This window comes from Xiphias gladius, chromosome 1 (assembly GCF_016859285.1).
Source record: "Xiphias gladius isolate SHS-SW01 ecotype Sanya breed wild chromosome 1, ASM1685928v1, whole genome shotgun sequence".
NCBI lineage: Eukaryota > Metazoa > Chordata > Actinopteri > Istiophoriformes > Xiphiidae > Xiphias > Xiphias gladius.
Window position 1 is genome coordinate 28,980,616 of NC_053400.1, and position 19,573 is coordinate 29,000,188.

Genomic DNA, 19,573 nt, shown 5'->3' on the forward strand with positions numbered 1-19,573 from the left:
CATGCCCCATCAAGATTAGTCTAGTTGAAATGTGTATTTCCATTTGTGAATGGCTCCCCTACTCACAAGTAGAACTATTAGACATAATTAGACCCATAATGTATCTGAAGCCTTCTTGGATAAAGTCACCCCTAATGTCCTAATGTTCACTCGGCACAGCTGCGTCACAAGCTGGCTGTGCTGTGGCTGCTGGGGTTAATGACGGCCTGCGTCAGGATGTGTGACTGTAGGGTCCCGCTCATGACTTGCATGAAGTCCATTTGTCATTTGTCCTTTTATCTTTAGTGTGTGTGGTCTGTTTTTGCCAGATGAGCCCATGTCTGCAGCATGAAATTCCCGTCAACATTTATTTACAATTGACATAAATTTCATATTTAATTGTGCTTTCCACGTGTAAATCACACGAAAGGTTGTTATGGTTTTAATATCAATATAGCTGAACTATTTTTTTTTTTTTTTTTAGCAATAGGAAATGCAATCTTTATTTCTGCTGATATAATTTTTAACATATTAACAAACCAGTGGGTGTTAATGAGCACTGTTTTTGGGATGACAGGCTTTTTCTTTTTAGGGTTAAATGGTCTCTTCTAATGTGATGTTTACAACTGAAGCTATCGAGAGAGAAACATTTTGTTAAGTCAGTATTACGTGGCATTGAGATCCAAAACCCATGGAAAATTTGCAAAACAACACAACAGCTGTCAGGCTGCTTGGAGATAAACAGCCTCTGAAATGTGTCCAGTAGAAATTGACACCATTGTGGAAACGTGACACAGTGATGGTGCAGATGGACAATGACGCAACCATGTCTGATAGACCTTATAGTGTTAACATGATTTCCAATGTTAACAGTTGTTTATTTCACTTGTTTTTCTGTTTTATGTCAAGATAATTCTGAACCTGTAAATCTTGCTTGCAAGTGATAGAGGTATGGTCATTTTAAACTTGTGACACACTTTTGTATTATAAAAGGGTCTGGTCATTTCCCCACAGGTTACTTTTTAGGCTGTTTGGTTGGAATGCATAGGTATGAGCTACTGGCTAAATCTATGAACTTATCAGTGCAGGGAGACCAGCCCCACAAGAGATGGCGAAGAACTGCTCCGGGTTCAGAGTGTTTGTATTTCAGGGTGGAGTTACTGAAGCACCGTCTCATGTGGCATTTATTGGTGTTAGAGTAAAGGCTGTTCGCTGTTCCATGACAGTATCGTAAAAGTAGATCTTGTCACGGTAGATTTTCTTTTTCACCAGGCATGTTTTAACACCTTTTTTTTTTTCCTCATAGTCCATGCTTCACTGTGACTGATATCATAATGAGTGTATATATAATATAAATATAATGCGTCAAGTACAATCTAATAACGAGTATGCGTTCGGTTTACAGCAGTCTAAAGAATCAGGAGTTGGCAATCAGGTTTTGGTGTTTGTCCCTCAGAGTCCAAGAGCAAGGGCTTCTTTGTAGAGCCGCCATTTTGTAACAACTTTTTACAGTCACGCTGGGGGAAATCTGTTGAGGAAGTAACGGAGATACCAAGTTTTCCATGACGGTCTCAATAAGCCAGACTTCACCTCTGCCACAAGACATTCTTTGAAATGAAAATACCCGTTGTTATTCTTGTTTCGATGCTGGTTGTATAACTGTAGATGTAAAACGCAATTGTATTAACAGCAGTTAACTAACAGATGTAAAATTAAGCAGGTTGAGTTTTATCCTCACCTCTGACCTCCTTGTGTTGGGCGGTGGCAAGTTCCTTATGTATGTCAGTAACGTATCACGTTATTGCAGATAATAGCATGATTTGACATATCTGTGGGAATGTGAAAATGACAGTGTCTCTGCAAATAGTTTTAGGCAAAAGGCTATGGAGTTGAGCGTAGCATGATCCCTACCCTCTCCCGGGTTGGTTGTTTTTAAATGGAGTGGCTTATGCATTCTCATCACCTTTACAATAGTACACGTAGAGCACTGTTCCTTTTGAGATGAGTAAGCACCAGTTTTGTTGGTTTACTGTAGCTTTGTTTGACTTGAGCACAGCCTGCTTGCTTGCAATGTCCTGTTGCTGAAACAACCGAAATATTGTTTATTATACTTTGTTGTCATGATGTCAGGGAATAGCCATTGCACTCACTCATAGCACTTGTAGTCGTGGACTTTATGTTGCCATGTAGGAAATTTTCATCCTGCTGTGTCAGGTTCATAATTTGACGATTATAGCATCTTGTGGCATCGTGGCAGTGAGAAGATGTTAGATTGGAGCTGTAACTGCCTCCATGGTGCTGAATAGCCGTCTGTAGAGGTGCTGGTTGAGTGTGCTATAGTTACCTCTCAGTCACAGGCCATAGTACAAGAAAAGAAGGGTGCTCACTCCACTAAGGCCCCTAAGCTGCTTACTATATTAGCGAGCCTCTACTGAAAAATCTTTATCCTCCAACAAAAACAGCTGACGTAATAGTCATAACAGGATGCTAAACAACTTACAGCACTGTCAGAGTCTTATAGGAATGAACAGTGCATTTTTGAGCACACTTTGTTTAGAGCTATACTTTTATTACCATTTAATATTTGGGGTAAAACGTTGGCGACAATTGTCGTACAATGGATACACAGACGTAGGCTTGTCACCTCTGACGTCTTTTGTGTTCCTTCTGCTTTGTCTCAGTGTCTGCCATGTACCCTGTCTGGTGGGGATGAACACACTGTAAAATGGGAATGTTTGAACATCAACACGACATCCTTGTAAATGTTTTTCATGTCCTGCAAAGTAAATGTGGATGTGACATTGCAGTGACATTTCCAGCAGTGCTACTATGATGTCTGATAGCAAGAAAACATGTTAGAACATTAACTCTGTCATTTCCCGGATTCAGATTTTTCACAAAGGATGAACTCTAATTCAGTGCAGCCATATTTTCCCTCTCTGCTGATCTCTCATTGGTAGTTTGTCAAATAAAACTGCAACCTCGATGGGTTACTCGTTACTTGTTTGAACAACTTGGGACAGCGCAATACCACAATGTTCCCAGTCTGCTCATGTTTGTTTTGTTTTTTTTCAACTGAAAAATCTCTCTGTCATAAAACTGAAAAAGTCTAGTAGTTTTCGTGGCTCTCTATATTTACCAGTGAACCACCTAGGGTATAAAGGCTTCCTGTGAAAAGTAGTCAATTCTGACTGAAGTAGAAGATGAGACAGATAGAGGGGAAAATGGAGACTGCTGCAAACTTGAGTAGACTTATAGTGCACACAACTTCTTCTAGTCCTTGACATTTAAAAAAAAAAGTCAAAGACTATAGATAATGACACCATCATTAGCCCAGTTTTTGCAGCTGTGAAAAATCCTGTGGCTGGTTGGTGTTATGCAGTGGTAGTGGACCAGGTACCTTAATTATGCATCCACATTGTTTCTCACAGGTTTTCACTCCAATGTTTATTTTATTGTGGCCATAGAAACAAATGACCTAAAACAGAATTAATTCTTTTTTTTTTTTCTTTGTGTGTTACAGGTCTGACATAGTCGTTTTTTTTTTTAACCATCACAATGATAACCAAGGTGCTGTGTTTCAACTTTACACTTCAACTGTCCCACTTGTGATGGAAAGGCACCACTGACTCAAGAGGGAACATATATCCTGGATGCCGTGACATACAGGACGTGGTCAATCCAAGATGGAGAAAAAGAAAATGTGCCCTCGCCTTCTCGACTACTTGGTAGTGGTTGGAGCAAGGTAAGAACATAATCTGACTACTTAAGTAGTAGTTTTGGTTTAAATGAATAGTCAACTTATTCATTATGGAGGTTGTAAATATTGCTCTGAAAACCGAAGTTTAGTGATGCCGGTTACTGAAATATCTGTCAAGGCTTGGAGTGGTATATTTTTTACTGATTGACAGCAGTTCATTTTCCTGACAAGCCATTTTGACATCTTACCTCTAACATAGCTACACAACCCATGAAGGCCCCATAAGACCAACAATTATATTGTGCCACAAAATGGCAAAAAGTCAGTCATTTCAGAGACACCTCGAGTTGCTGCTTTAGGGATGTGTTTTTTGCAAAGTTGCCAGCAGAAGACTGCAAGGTATCCTCGCCAAAAATATAGGTCCTAGCTCTACTTTTGCCACAGCACAAGGCAACACTTTTACTCACAATCACAACATCGAATGCTGTATGTGTAAGCACATATAGCACACCCTGTAGCTTGAACCTTGGCGTTGTGGTAATTAACAGCTTACCTCGCAACTGTCAAGACGGAGGAGAAGATCATGGTTACCGTGATTTTAAATTCCCAGAGTTGTACAATCCAGGCTCAAAGGATGTGTAAACTGTCTTGGGGTGTCTCGGTGTATGATAAGTATACAAACTGGACTTCTTGGTTGTTATATCATCTTCTACCTGTACCCTGCAGAAACTCATTAACACTTTGCGCTCAACGCGTCTTGCATATTTTTGTGTCACTGTTTCTGTTGGTCTGAACACACTGGATGTACTTGCTGTGAGTGGATGTTTTTGGAATACCCCTGTCTTGCCATTTGACATACAGAAAATGAAATCCTGAAACATGCATAATTATGCTGATTGTTTCAAGCAGAGTAGCCAAAGGAGAAAAGGATGATTCACATGAACACAGTGAAATTAGTGAACTGTCCAGTCTGCCACTGTTTTTAGAGTTAACCACTGAGTATCTCTACTAGAACATTTAGGGATTTAAGTGTTATGCTTAAGGACAATTTCAGAATTGTTGTGGGACGGGATGGGTGTTACTTGTGTGCTTCCCCTGACCAGTTTTTCAAAACCAGTTAATGGATATTTAAAAGCTAAATATAGTTACAAATTTGCTTTTGTAACCACCAGACTACTGTCAGGGCTTTGCTAGCCATTGCTATGTACTATCAAGTTATCAAAGGCTTTGGCTTTGATTCCTCCTTCATGAAATGCTTCTCTCATCAGTTAATGACCATTGAAAATTAAATTCAAAACATCGTTTGAGCATGAGTAGGGATGGGAATTGAAAGGATTTTTTGATACCAGCGGCATTATTGACTCTGCTTATTGGTCTGATTCCCTTAACGATTCCAGATAAGTTTTCTGTGAGGGGGGAAAAAAAGTAGGCCTACACAGGTTTTTTAGCATCAGCGCAACAATTTTATTATCTCTGAGTCTGAACACAGTGCAGAAACAGAGTAGGAAAAGCCAAGCATGTGACTCAGTTTTGCAAAAGCCCCACTGTTTAACTACTGTTTTCATTTAGGTTTTCTTAGTTAAAGAAAAACTCTGTTAAGCCTGCCTGAATGCTGCTAATGTTACATAACATAAGATAGTTACACTCAGTAATGGACGTGGGGCTAGGTTGAGAAGCAGTGGTACTCATCTGCAGAGTGTCAAATACATGGCATTCCTGGAATTTAAGCCAATGTTGCGTAGAAATAGGTTTCACCAAATTGCTGGTGTTTCCACCCCCTTTTTTTTTTTTTTTTTTTTTAACCATTTTAAAGAAGTTACAACGAGCACTGTCATCACCTTTCTTCATGAAATGAAACCACGTTTTGGACCATTTCTTCCTCTCCACCATGACTCCTTCTTGTTGCAAGCTTCCAGCAGCATAGGCACATGAGTTTGACGTCATCGTTTTGCAATGTGCAACTGTCAAAATTGATAAGCTCAGAGGCAAACGATTCCGACGGGTAGGTGAATTTAGAACTGGCTCTCAACTGTAACCGGTTCTCGATTCCCAGCCTCATAGATGACGGGAAACACATTACATCAGGAATGAGTTATAACATGCATGGAGAACAGAAAGGAGTTATTAAACCACATAGAGCTAATGGTGGGTACAACACTGAAATATATGTTGCTGCTTTAAAAAAAAATGTTTGTCCATCCCCCCTGCAGGCAACCAAGTAGTGACAGTGTGGCCCAGACACCTCAGCTCCTCCGCCGCTACCCACTGGAGGACCACCACGACTTCCCACTCCCACCAGATGTGGTGTTTTTCTGCCAACCAGAGGGCTGCCTCAGTATACGCCAGCGTAGGGTTAGCCTTCGTGACGACTCCTCATTTGTTTTCACGCTGACTGACAAGGACTCAGGAATCACCCGCTACGGAATCTGCGTCAACTTCTACCGCTCTTTTCAGCGAGGACATCACCGTGCTCGTGGGGACAAGAGCAGTCACACAGAGACAGCAGCACAGGCAGCGGAGACCACTAGTGAAGGGTCTGATGGCAGCGGTGGAGGCCCACCTTCCGCGTTACCTCCACCCAACAATGCTGACTCAGCACCTCCGCCTGCCTCTGGAGAAGAGAGTGGAAAACCAGGTGCCGAGCTAAATGCTGGCAAATCCCCACAGCACAGACGAAGTTCTGCTAAGGTGGCACCCAGGAACCGCAACAGCACACTGACCTCGCTGTGCATACTCAGCCACTACCCATTTTTCTCTACCTTCAGGGAATGCTTATATATTCTCAAGAGGCTGGTGGACTGCTGCAGTCAGAGGCTAACACAACGTGCTGGGCTCCCTCGTGCAACCCAGAGGTGAGGCTTAAGATTGCATCTACAAGTAGTGAACATACAGCAATTCTGTGTTGCCTATCTAGAATTTGTTGGGATTGTTTCTTGTTTTCTCAAGGTTTACACTGTTGGACATTAAAACATACCTTTACCTGTTTTAGTAAGGCAAAGCTTTCATTGGCCAAGCTCCCAGCACATGGATAATATGGATATCAAAGTTTCTGGGTCCACAATCAAAACAAACTTGGTACACCACAAATACGAAAAATCTTGTGGTTAATTGAAATGAAAGTGCTAAGCACATTCATGCCTTGTCAGATGATGAATTCTCATTGTTTTTGACACTTGTGACATTTTTGTTGTGCCACCCTAAGGCCAAATATCAACTTTGATCACAAACTCTCATAATTTAACAGACTGATTACCATGAAATTTGCTGAGTACATTGATACTACAAAGGGGATGAAGCCTTTGATTTTAATTAACTCATTGCATTTACTTCCACACCATCAATTTTTAGTCCTCGACCTGGTCAGTACAATGTTCATTCCTTCAACAATTTTGTTTTGTGGAATGTAATGAACTTTACAGTCTGTATGGAGTTGGGGTTAAGTCTTGTTAAAAGCAACTGGCCAATAATAAACAATACTAAGTCTGTACATGCACACCTGCAAGTTCTTTAAAAAGAATGAATAGCATTGCTTAAAAAGAAAAGACAATTAGGTAAATACAGCTCATGCATAACCTTCATCATCTGTAAACTGATGAATGGCATTTGTGCATTCATGCAAATTATTGACTGTACAAACTCAAGGCTAGAAAAGTTTACAAAAAAATTGGGAGAATTTGCTACTTTTTATAGTATTTCGGCAGCTGCTGGTGCAATGCTTACTGCTTTCTTTCTTCCCCTATCTGTTTCTCTCATCTCTACCTATTACTAGTATGTTTGTCTTTCAGAATTAATACAAGCGCCTTTGTCTGCGGCACCATGCATTTTTGAAGTGCCATCTGCATCTTGTGTCATGTTTTCAACGTACACTTTATGCTATCAGACCCCACCTTGATGATAAATAATGGCAGGCCATATACTCACAGTTCATTTCATTTGTTTTGAGGGATTTGTATTAGAGCAAATCTCATTTCATCCAGTGTTACGGCTGCAACTGAAGCGCAGAGCCATTTTTAAAGAATGAAAAATGCTATATACGTAACTGTGTTTGTGAAGTTTTGTTTATTTTGTTCTATAATAAGGGGATGGAGTTATAACCCTAAACCAGAAATTAAAAACAACAAAAAGGTGTGTAGGAACTGCATGGTACACCCACTGTATACAGTAATATGAAGAAATGCCATTTAGCCTGGTATTTCACTTAATATTTTCTTAATTAACCACCAGGGGTGATGGATTCATATTTTATTTAAGCTACAGAAAACACCCACAGCCGCACAATGTATTTTGCTGTGACATTATGTTGCGATGTGGCAGTATTCGCAGTGCTCTTTGGGTTATTTTGTTGCCATGGGTGATACAATGGATTGCAATTTTGGAGCGACAAAGCCTTAATCAGGCTGTCACTCAACACTGGCTTAGGCCCAGTATGACTGTTGGTTTTCACCCAAGGTGCACATGTTTTCTCCACAGTCATCTATTTATAGCTATAGAACCAGTGCAGCTTTCCCCCTCATCACTATGAGGGATTGTAGGAATGTCTAATGCACAGTCAGTCTCATACCTTGACATTTTCTCCTCTGAAAAACTGCTGTAGTGGATCCACCTATCATCAGTATAGAACTGTGGTTTCTCTGACAACTTCGAAAGGCCATTCAAGCCGAAGGCTGAACAGACCTGAGAATCCTTTTTTTCCTGACACGATTGGTTGAAATTTGGTGCTTCAATGGCAAAGTAGAAGGCGCGCCATTGCATAATGGCTGCCAGCGCTTTGTTCTGTGGCGGCTCTGACAGATTGAGGTCTCTGGCTGCCTTTGGGTGGCAGCTGCAGTTGGTGGGAGGGCTCCAAAGGACTAATGATTTATTTCCCATCTTACCGTACATGCACTGAGTATACACTCTATAAGAGGTTTAATGGCACCATGCGTGAATAGAGCGGAGGGTATTCACGTCAATATTTTGCTGTTACTTAAGAGCCTCCCCGGTGTTTCGGTCTCATTTGCTTGTCATATTAGTGATTTCACTGGGTGTTTGTTGAGGCCTCTCAATAAAATGAACAAATGATGTAGTTTATTCAGTATTTAACCCAAAAATTAGTGTTGAATGACATCCATTCGTGTCTTACATGTCAGCCAGATTTTTGTATTAAATCAATGCTCATAGGAGTCACTGTAGTCATCTGCCAGTATGTAATCGTGTTGTTACACAATAGGCTTTTTATTTCTAAGGTTCCTCATAACTGTTCAAACTGCCTGTAATTTTCGGCGTGACACTAACAGTTCCAGTAAGGTGCTACAGTTTAAGAGTGGGTTTTGCACTGATATTTACATCGCAATCTGGCCTATTCTTGTGGGGTTTTTTGTTTAGATTTTTTGGGGGTGTTGATAGTTAATCAGTATAGTAAGACCAAATTATTAATCAGGGTCTTTAACTTTATCAAATCAAAATGCCAGATATTCATTGAAAATAGCTTCTAGGATTTCAAGATTTATTGCTTTTTCACGGTTTTATATCATTTCAAGTTGAATTAGTTTTGGTTTTGGACCATTGGTCAGACAAAAATAGACATTTGGAGATGTCATATGGCAATGTGATGTCTCATGTATTGTAGACAAGGTGTGAGAGTATTTGAAATGGGTTTACTGACATAATCAAAATGTTTTCCTTTCCCTTTTCTTGTTGTTTTCGTGAGCTTAAGCTTTTGTAGGTTAAATCAGATGACAGAACCCTGTTATCTAAGCAAAACCATTAATAAAGGCAGTGACTAACTTGCCCCTTCTAAATGCTAGACATTCACTGATTTCAGCTTCTCAGATATGAGAATTTATTTTCTTTTGTTTTATATTATTCAAACTTTAATATCTTGTGGTAGTGGATTGTTGGTCAGACTAAACAAGCAATTTAGGAACATCACATTGGAACTTGTTTGGGGAATTTGCTCCCTTTTTTTTTTTTTTAATTTTATGGATAAAGAGTTAATTTAAAAAACGTGTGATGGAAATGATTCATTTCACCTCTAACGTCAGCTGAAAGAATGTAAACACCAACGTATACACCGAGTCCTGAATACACTGTACACTTGTTTTTTTTCCCTCCCAGGGACACCATGTGGCGGGTTTTTACTGGTGCACTGTCAGTAGAAGAGAAAGGCAGCCAGCTGCTGGCCGACCTGCGGGAGATTGAATCGTGGGTGTACCGGTTGCTGCGTTCACCAGTACCAGTGCCTGGTCAGAGACGTGTGGATGTGGAAGTGTTGCCCCATGAACTCAAACGGCCACTCACTTTTGCCCTGCCTGACAACTCCCGCTTCTCCATGGTCGACTTCCCCCTACACCTCCCCTTAGAGCTGCTGGGTGTGGACGCCTGTCTTCAGGTCCTCAGCTGTGTACTTCTAGAGCACAAGGTAAGGACTTCTACAACAGTGAGTTCAGGATGCAAACTGTCTCTTATCAATCGTTGTAGGAACTAGAGATGTGTGGTTGACCAAACTGCGATAGAATCATCTTTGAAATGTTATTTAAGGGCCAGACTGACAAGCAAAGCTATATTTGGTATGTTGTAATTGCCAGTGGTTTCCTCTGGGGTGCAGCTGAATGTCCCTGCCTGGGCAAAGACCTCCTTAGAAATGTCCTGAGTGACCTTCATGAGACATTTTCTGTTAGATGTAAGCTCACTGAAGTCATTTGACTGCAGGTTGGACAAAGGATGATAGGTTAAAAGACGACACTGTATGAGTGAAGAGAGAGACTCTTAATCTCTCTCTCCCATCTTTAACACTAGAAGCATGGATAGGGATGTAATATGAGCACTTGTTTGGCTGGTGCTGGTGTAGGGTTCTGTTGTTGATCTTGGTTTACAGCAACACTGAAACAAAGGCCTATTTGCAACAATCCCAAATCAACCCTAAGATTCACAGCTTCAGTCACACTGCTGAAGGGCCATAGTGTTGGATAAATGCTGCACCCTATTTTCTTCCTCTCTGGCACTTAGTGTTTCCCAAATATAAAATGTATCTGGGCCACCTACCTACACCAATGTTCCCACACCCAGAACATTTTTGTCCAGTCATCTGTGTAGTATTGCAGCTTAAAATGTCCATCAGAAAGGTGAATCCAGGTGCAGTCATTAGTTAGTTTCAGCGCTGCTTGCAGCCCCCCCCCCTTCCTCAGGGTCGACCACCACAAGTAAATTATCAACCTGTATGAAATGCTGCCATCTTGTATTCATCCTTTTTTTTTTTTGTTGAAGATTAATTCAATACATCATTAAATTCAGTAAGGCTGAACTAAGTGCTGCCTGGAAGCTTTCAGAGGGACTTCCTTTCAATCTCTTTGTGCTGCCAAATCAATTTTTCATAAAAGTTCAGTTTTTAATATTGCTGTTAGAAATCCAAGGCAAAATTGTTGTTCACACGCTAGCATTACGGACAAAAAGAGGGAATATGGATAGATCAGACAAATAATTGTGTAATAGAGCACTAGAATAATAAGTCAGCTAGGTGACAGTGTGTCTGTCTATTTAAATATGACAGTATGAACATGGACGGTGAAAGCTAACCATGTTTATATTGAAATACACAGGGAAATAAATGTTTATAATGTTTGCCTTATAAAACCCATGTATGTTGTTTTCTTTTCTTTCTTTTTTTTTCCTCAGGTCATTCTTCAATCCAGAGATTACAATGCTTTGTCTATGAGCGTCATGGCCTTTGTGGCCATGATCTACCCTCTGGAGTACATGTTCCCTGTTATCCCCTTACTGCCAACATGCATGGCCTCAGCTGAACAGGTAAAACGTTATAAATTTTTATGAATATATTTCGAGTAAGTAGAGGGTTCCTCCTGTGCTTTTAAATTTTTACCAAGCTTGTTTTAATTGCAAATGCTGTGGTAACATCAAAGTGTGACTGACTGTTATGTTTTCTCCTCTCCACAGCTCCTTCTTGCCCCCACTCCCTACATTATAGGTGTGCCAGCCAGTTTCTTTCTCTACAAATGTGATTTTAAAATGCCAGACGATGTGTGGCTTGTGGACCTTGACAGCAGCAAGGTCAGTGCATCAGCGTTGTGTTCTACTCCTCCTCCTGATCTTGTTTTGTCTGTTTTCATTATGTGCAAGTAAAACAGATAAAGTCTAATTAACCTACTATTGGGGGGGGGGGTGTCTGGGCTTAACTATTGAGTATTTATTTTGTGTTGCTCTCCTTTTCTATACTCAGATAAATTACAAAATAAACTTAGAGGACTGTCGTTTCTCTGCAGGTTATAGCACCCACCAATGCAGAGATGCTACCACCTCTTCCAGAGCCCGAAGCAGGCGAGCTTAAGAAACATCTGAAACAGGTACTGCATGTCTGATTCCTCCTAGATTTGATCAGTGTAATGTTCTGATTCTTCTAGAATGTGGCAGCCAGCCCAAAACCAGTGGGACTACTGGCACATATAAGCATTATGCACAGAAATTTCTGGAACACAGGTACTCTTTGAAGCTGACCTTTGATGTTTGTTCCTTTGACTGATTGCACTCTTATATAAATATAAAACTTCTCTTTCAGCTATGTGAGGAGTAGGGGTTTCCTTCTTCAGCACAGTTGTATGTATTGTACATGAGTGTGGGAGCATTTGAAAAGGGTTTTGTAGTGCACTAACATAAACAAATGTTTTTTTCTTTTCTTTTTTCCCGTTTTCTTTGCATGCACTAGCTCTTGGAGGTAAAATCAGATGCTAGGACGCCACTACCCAAGCAAAACCTTTAGTAATACTGGTAGTAACTAACTCGCCCCTCTAACCCGATTATTTAACATAACCTCAGAATCTGGTTCTGATTCATGGATACACCTCACTTTCCAAACTGTGAGCAACACCAATAACATGTCGTCCAAAGTCCTTTTGCATCTTAGCAAATATGGAAACTATATAATCATTCAGTTTGCTTATTTGCCAAGAAAAGTTAGCCAATGGCTGTTGATAGTCAATCAGACTGCAGGCATCCTGCGTACATTGTTTTTCTGCAGTAATTTTGAAACTTCTGCAAAATTTAAGAAATCAACATTATTACGTCATTTTAAGTTCACCAGTTATATTATGATCTGTTATTTGAACGACTACAGGAATAAATGTTTCAAACATTTTTCATCCATAGTAAGGTTCACAAAAAGCAACAGTGAATAAAATCCTTGTGATTATTTCCTTTTTAATCATACAATTAAATGATGAGGGAAATCACAAAAGTCCAACACTTTTAATAAAAATAATGTAGTTGTTTTGCAGATGAGAACTAAGGACTCAAAGTTCAAAGCTTTGAACTTTGGTTGTCTAATTGAAGACAACCAACACAGAACTTTCCTTATATGTTCCATTTTAAACTGTACTTCTTATTTTTGAAACTAACTTCAAAACAGTTTTTGTTTGATGTGCCTTGAATCAGAACCGGTTCATTAGCCGAATGTGATTAGCAGCTCTCTCCCTGTGTGCGGTTGTGTGACTGAGAGGCTGGTGTGTAGGAGTGTGCAAAGCTTCAGTTTAGCAGTTGTATATTTGGAAACAAGCACGTAATACTGATATCTGTGAATGGAGAAAATGTCACTGAAGATGGTTTAACTGATGATCAGAAGATTTTGATGCCAAAGCAGAATGCTGCTGATGTGAGAGCCACTGAAAATACTTGCACTTAACACTGGATAGCTAAAATAAATTGGTCCTAATAAGCGACTGATTTATTTACCCTTTGTTTGGTTGAATTATTTCAGCTCACTCGACATTTTTTTTCCGTAACTAGGCTTTTATTTTGCCAAAGGTACTTAATTGTGCAAGTATTTTATCTATATGTCTGAAAAGATCTGCTGTTTTGTATCTATCATCGCCACTCCATTTTAACCACTGGTTTATCCAAGTTGGTCACCATGGATGGCTCTCATGTGTCTTTTAGTGGCTGGATTCTCTGGGTGTAGTCTGGTTTTCGGTCACATTAGTGCTTTGTCTGTGTTTCTCACAGTTTTTCACGTAAAGCATAAAAAGCATTTCCTCTTTCCTCATATTCCTCTAAGTCTATTTCTCTCTAAGTCTTTCTTTTCTCAAAATTTCTGTCTCTTCAGTCTCACTCAAATTTGCAAATTCTCTTGCTTTACTGGCCATCCTTCACCTTTTCAAAACAAACACAAACTTATCTTTTCTTATCTCCTTTCTTCAGGAAATTGTAGAATTGAAAATGGAAATGATAAAATGGCAATACCTCTCTTTAATTGCAAAATCAAATAAAAGAATTTGTTTTTTTCCATGGTTAGATCTTTTTGATCTATCTTTTTTTTAAAAATAGGAAAGTACTGTTAAAAGGAGACAAAGAAAAGAAAGGGGAAAGGGCCGTGGATTGCGACCCTTCCGTCATGTGCTGTTCCAGTTCGGTCACAAAGTTGTCATCCCAGGCCTTCATGTGATTCTCCTCGCATCTTTCTTATCCCCTTCCTAGTGTCTGGTTAGGTTGACCGTGATCACCCAAAAGCAGATCTTCTCCTCTGAATATAAGGTTACTCATTTCTCCTCCTGTGGAATGTGTAATGCCCCTGCACGGATATCTTCTCTCTCACATTATTTTGCTTGTCACTACTACTTGTCTCCTCAAGACTTGAATAAAATGCATAACAGTGTCACAGAATGTTGCGGACCAGTCTTTTGATACACTGCTTAGCCCTGGCTTGCGCATGACTGAATGTGCGTGCATCTATCTTGGCATCAGTGAGTGTTCTTGTAACCAAAACAAGATATGATGGAGCTAATCACTTTGACAAAGTTAACATTCATCCAGACCCAGCAACTAAATGTTCCATTATGCTAAGCTAAACATTGACACTTGAGTCTGCGGCAGTTCCCTCAAAGCAAACCATGCATAGTGACTTACTTCCCTTGTGCTCTTCCTCTCCAAAATGGCACACCCACTACAGGCATCAACATGCACAAAACTGATCCTTCAGCTTCTGTATATATAGTAAGAATAAAGTGTAATTGTGAAACCAGTAAAAATGGAGAAAAAAAAGTTTTATCAACTGTTACCTCATTTAGCACATTACTGAGATTGCTATTTAGATTAATTTTAGCGAGTTGAATCATCCCATTAAAATATCACCCCTTAAAACAGATTTTCCATGTTTAAGTCCCCATTCTAGCAATCAGTCACTTTGGTCCTAATGGTTTTCCCTCTTTAGGGAGGCCAAAATTTATATAATGTCCCATTAAGTGTAGAAATTGATATTATTAACTAAATGTTGATGCCAGTCGTGGGAGTGGTCCATCGCAGCACTGTGTTTTTGTCTTTAGATCCACTGCTATGTTTATAACTAGTGTCACTGTCACTTGTTGTAGGCCTTGGCCAGTATGAGTTTGAACACCCAACCCATTCTGAACCTGGAGAAGTTCCAGGAAGGTCAGGAGATGCCCCTGCTCCCACCTGGACGAGATAAAGCTTCACCATCCTCCACAGAGTTCAACCCTCTAATATACGGCAATGACGTTGATTCTGTTGATGTAGCCACCAGGCAAGCCTTGAATGTCTCTTTCCATTGACTGTCTGTCAGGTTTTTGTCACTGTCTACAGTATGCACGGTGCTAGGAACCTTGAAGTCAGGTTGTACATACTTCAAAATGAAGAAATATTAAACTGAAATATATTTTTTTGTCTTGTAGGGTGGCCATGGTACGGTTCTTCAACTCCCCAAATGTTCTTCAGGGGTTCCAGATGCACACTCGCACATTGCGCCTCTTTCCCCGACCAGTGGTGGCTTTTCAGTCGTCGTCTTTTCTTGCATCTCGGCCACGGCGCTCTGGCTTTGCAGATAAACTTTCTCACACCCAGGCAGTGGAGTTCTATGGGGAGTGGGCTCTTAATCCCACCAACCTCGCCTTTCAGAGGATACATAACAGTAAGACTCATTTAAGATGATCATAGCCTATATCCAGATCAATATACTTTGCAGTTTACAGAGGTAAGTTGAGTGTTGTAAACATACTCTGCACACTTCTGTTTCAGATGTGTTTGACCCCTCCTTAATCGGAGACAAGCCCAAGTGGTATGCTCACCAGCTACAGCCAGTGGTTTACCGAGTGTATGATGGAAGCTCCCAGCTGGTTGAAGCTATGGCTGGTCCCTTGGAGGATGAGGGCAACGAATCTGATCCCACAGACAGGTATAAAAGAACAAGATCCTTTTTGGCATAACAATTTAATCTGCGTGGTTGAGTTTTTGGTTTATTTTATAATTTGGTGTAGGTAGTTTCAGTTAGGCAGCTGTTGTTAATAAATTTCATTTGTTTCAGTGGTAGTGACAGTGAGGCATACGATGACTCCAGCTCATCCTATTCCTCCCTTGGAGACCTTGTGAGTGAGATGATCCAAGGTGACATCCAGGGAGACACACCAAGTAAGTTGTTGCTTGATTAAAAGATACGCATTGACCATATTCATGCTATTTTCTTCCTCGTAATATTTTAATTTGATGTCTTAGGCTTGGACCCCCCTACCCATGCGGCACTGGGAGATGCCAGTGAGGTTGAGTTTCAAGACTTCCATGACTTCAGGGAAGGTCATGGCTCGGAGGGTCCACCTAGTGGGGAGGGACCTGCCGAACCCTCTGATGGACAACCGCTTCGCTCAAGCTCCAGCACGACTGCAAGCTCAAGTCCCAGCACAATCATCCAGGGAGTCAACAATGTGTGTGATCTTTCTATTTAGTGGAAAGCTTTAATTCACTTAATTCACAAATGTATTTTTTTCCTCATCCTCTTTCCCTTTGTAGAAACTAAATTTCTGATGTTTTGATGACTAGCTTTATTCATTTATATATTTATTGCTTTGTAGACACAACTTTTAACATGAGCTGTACACTTTTCGATGTCATATTCCTCAGAAGTGTGAATATGGGAAAAAAAGAGTAATGCAGAATTGTTCTATTAAAATGAAGGAAAAAAGAACAATATTTAATTGTCCACTGAGGAGGCATTTACACAATTCCCATTATTCTGTGTACTCATTTTTTTCCAGGAGCAGGGGGAAGCACCTGAAATTGAAGCATCAGCAAGTGCTGCTTTACAGAACCCTGTCCCCGGATTGGGCAGTCAGCCATTCCTCAGGCCTACAGCTGACGCTGGCCTGGTGGACCCAGCCAACAAAAAGCAAGAGTATGACAACCCATACTTTGAGCCCCAGTATGGCTTCCCCTCAGAGGATGACCCTGATGCAGAAGAGCAAGTGGAGTCATACACCCCTCGATTCAACCAGAACCTCAATGGCAACAAGTGTGTTAAACTTGTTCATCACTTGAATGAATGCATTATCATCATTCAAATGGGCTCTCTGACCAACCATGCAATGTTATCTAGCAAAACCCAGCATGTCCATTTATTTTCTCCATTCATGGTGGTCTTGAATCTTTGGTGGTGTGATGTTGTTATATGATGTGAATGCTTAAGAGTTTCCCGTATTGTATGCGTACTGTATGTTCCTGTGTCTATGACACATGGTAATGTCTTTTCGTCATTTCTTTAGGATACAGCGTCCTTTACGGCCCAGTAGCCTGAGGCTCCCAGGAGAGTCTGATGGGGAGGGAGACTCCCGCAACAGCTCGCCAAACTCCACCATTTCAAACAGCAGCAATGATGGATTTGGAGGACTTATGTCTTTTGCCAGTAAGAATATTTGTATTTATTTTGTTTCTTTTCAGCTAAGTGCAGGTTGTAAAATATGGAAAGTGAGCTGATTTTTATGGATGATGATGATGAGTTGGAGCACCAAAAGCACTTGTCAGACCCAATTCGCCCATTCTTTAGACTTAAAAACCAGTTTAAGTTGGAACACGCCACCTCATGCATTCAAAAATGCATTCAAATCCAGATTTTACTGTGAGTGTAGTCGCATAGAAGAGACTGAACAGGATGTTGCCTTGTCATAGAATTTTTTCTGACTTCCTCTGTCGTCTAGAGAAGAGAATATCTTGATTTTCTCTGAACTGAAGATCTGCCATTGCAATGGACACTATAGACTGGGAGTAAAATCAGAGGATAGTATAATAATTTGACTGTTCAAAATATTTGCTAACACAAAAAATAGATTTTGTTTTAAATTACTCTTTTAAGTGGATATAGTCTATATTTTTTTCATAATAACAATGTATTAATGATTGTGCGTACTCTGAAAGGGGTCACTCTTAGTGATGATCTCACAGAGAATTGTCATTTTGACACTTCCCCTAAACTCTGTGGAGAGTTGTAGCGTCTTTTAGCTCATTGTTTTGGTTTTCCGGCCCGCAACTTTATGGTTTTGATTCAATCTCACTGCTCTTATGAGATAGTTTTTTCGTTTAGGGCCACAGTAGGCAGCTGTTTTAACAGCAAAAAAAAGCTCCAAAAAAACCCCCCCACTGTATGCTACGTTTTCAGCAACAAAGGGCAGAAATACACACTTCTAGCTGGTCAACATAGTCAAGTATTTAGCAGATATTTCCATGAGAAGTAAGAAGAGATCAAAAACGGCTAAAAAGAGAGTACATGTTGGACTTATTTCCAAATGAATGCTAATGTTCTGGATGTGTGAAAGGGCAACTGTATACTAACACTACATCAACAAAACAAAAAAGTGATTATATTTTAGTGTTGTGTTCAGGGGTTGTTTCCACTTCCCGTACATGGCCCAAAAATCAGTTATGGCAGGTTTAGGAGATGGGTTACCTTAGTAGGTTCTGTTTTATGTGAAGTATTCTAACAGTTTATTTTTCTACAGCTTGGTCAGTTGCCACTTTTTACCAAAGGCTGCTTCATCATGGTTTTATTGAGTAAACATGTACTCCTCCAAAATTTACGTGAATGTTAATACTGTTAATTATTTATACTTTTGCTTTGGCAAAAGTGTGCTTTTAAATTTTATTCCTATTTTCTGATTATGCGGTTATCCCTCCCACTACAGGCAATCTTTACAAGAACCACGGCACTAGTTTCAGTCTGTCCAATCTTGCCCTTCCCAACAAGGCAGCAAGGGAGAAATCAACGCCTTTCCCCAGCCTGAAAGGTAGGACAACCCAGCACATCTGACCACTTTTGCATCTGTTCAAGTTCTTTATGAAGTTGGTATTTTCTGTCACCTTATTGTCTGTTCCAGTTGCTCAGTGTGGTTTCATGGTTAATAAGAAACGTTATTATAAAATGTTTTGTTGAGAACATACAGGTATAGTAGGGAGAGTTGACAAAGTTAGAGGATACGATTCAGTAAAAAAGATGTTGTGCCATTCTTGACAACATTTCGTTTTTCTGACCCACTCATTTACTATTTTTTTCATCACTGCCTTCACGTTTGCAGTCTTGTACCTGTTTATTAGGATATTTTTAATGCTATTTTACCATACTAATTTAGATAACATCATTCAGATACTACGATTTTAAACATTTTATTTAATATACTTTCTTAAATCCTAATGATTAACACAACCTAAGTAGTTATAGATAAATTAATGCTTATGCTTTAAAAAGTTAATCCATAAATAATGTACACTTTTTCTAAAGACAGTATTTTTATTGTTTTTTTTGTTTTGTTTTTTTCACTCTTATTTATTCTTATGTAATTCATTTCCTGTCTGTCCTTCTCTGCTTTTTTTTCTGTATTATCTTTTGGGGTAAAGAATATTTTGATATTGATATTGAGGAGGAAATGGAGCAAGCAGGTTTGTAGAGCTGTTTTTATAGCCTGACTTTCTTTCTTCTGGATTACCAAACGGATATGGCACTATTTTAAAGGAGAATATTGAAGATATATCATAGTTTTTCTCTCAACAGTCTTAACAGAAAAATCCACTCAAAAACAGACTTCAGATTTGTTGTTGCCATGGTCTTGTTTGTTCTTCATCTGCAGAGATGAGCAACTC

General features: G+C 39.9%; 1 protein-coding gene across 18 annotated transcripts in view; it reads left to right on the plus strand.

Moving 5' to 3' along the window:
* Positions 1–19,573, plus strand: part of madd (MAP-kinase activating death domain) — a 50,875-nt gene that overhangs the window by 3,906 nt on the left and 27,396 nt on the right. For 8 of the 18 annotated variants that reach the window (XM_040132449.1, XM_040132488.1, XM_040132458.1 and 5 more), the window contains exons 2-16: positions 3,503–3,724; positions 5,890–6,531; positions 9,776–10,079; positions 11,333–11,464; positions 11,612–11,725; positions 11,938–12,018; positions 14,141–14,197; positions 15,031–15,203; positions 15,352–15,587; positions 15,695–15,851; positions 15,981–16,084; positions 16,169–16,374; positions 16,705–16,958; positions 17,209–17,348; positions 18,622–18,723. In XM_040132449.1, coding sequence (XP_039988383.1) covers positions 3,666–3,724; positions 5,890–6,531; positions 9,776–10,079; positions 11,333–11,464; positions 11,612–11,725; positions 11,938–12,018; positions 14,141–14,197; positions 15,031–15,203; positions 15,352–15,587; positions 15,695–15,851; positions 15,981–16,084; positions 16,169–16,374; positions 16,705–16,958; positions 17,209–17,348; positions 18,622–18,723 — 2,761 coding nt within the window. In that variant the 5' untranslated portion in view covers positions 3,503–3,665. Of the gene's footprint in view, positions 1–3,502; positions 3,725–5,889; positions 6,532–9,775; positions 10,080–11,332; positions 11,465–11,611; positions 11,726–11,937; positions 12,019–14,140; positions 14,198–15,030; positions 15,204–15,351; positions 15,588–15,694; positions 15,852–15,980; positions 16,085–16,168; positions 16,375–16,704; positions 16,959–17,208; positions 17,349–18,621; positions 18,724–19,573 lie in introns of those variants that run through there. The other 10 variants (XM_040132479.1, XM_040132506.1, XM_040132517.1 and 7 more) reach the window with 6 other exon arrangements.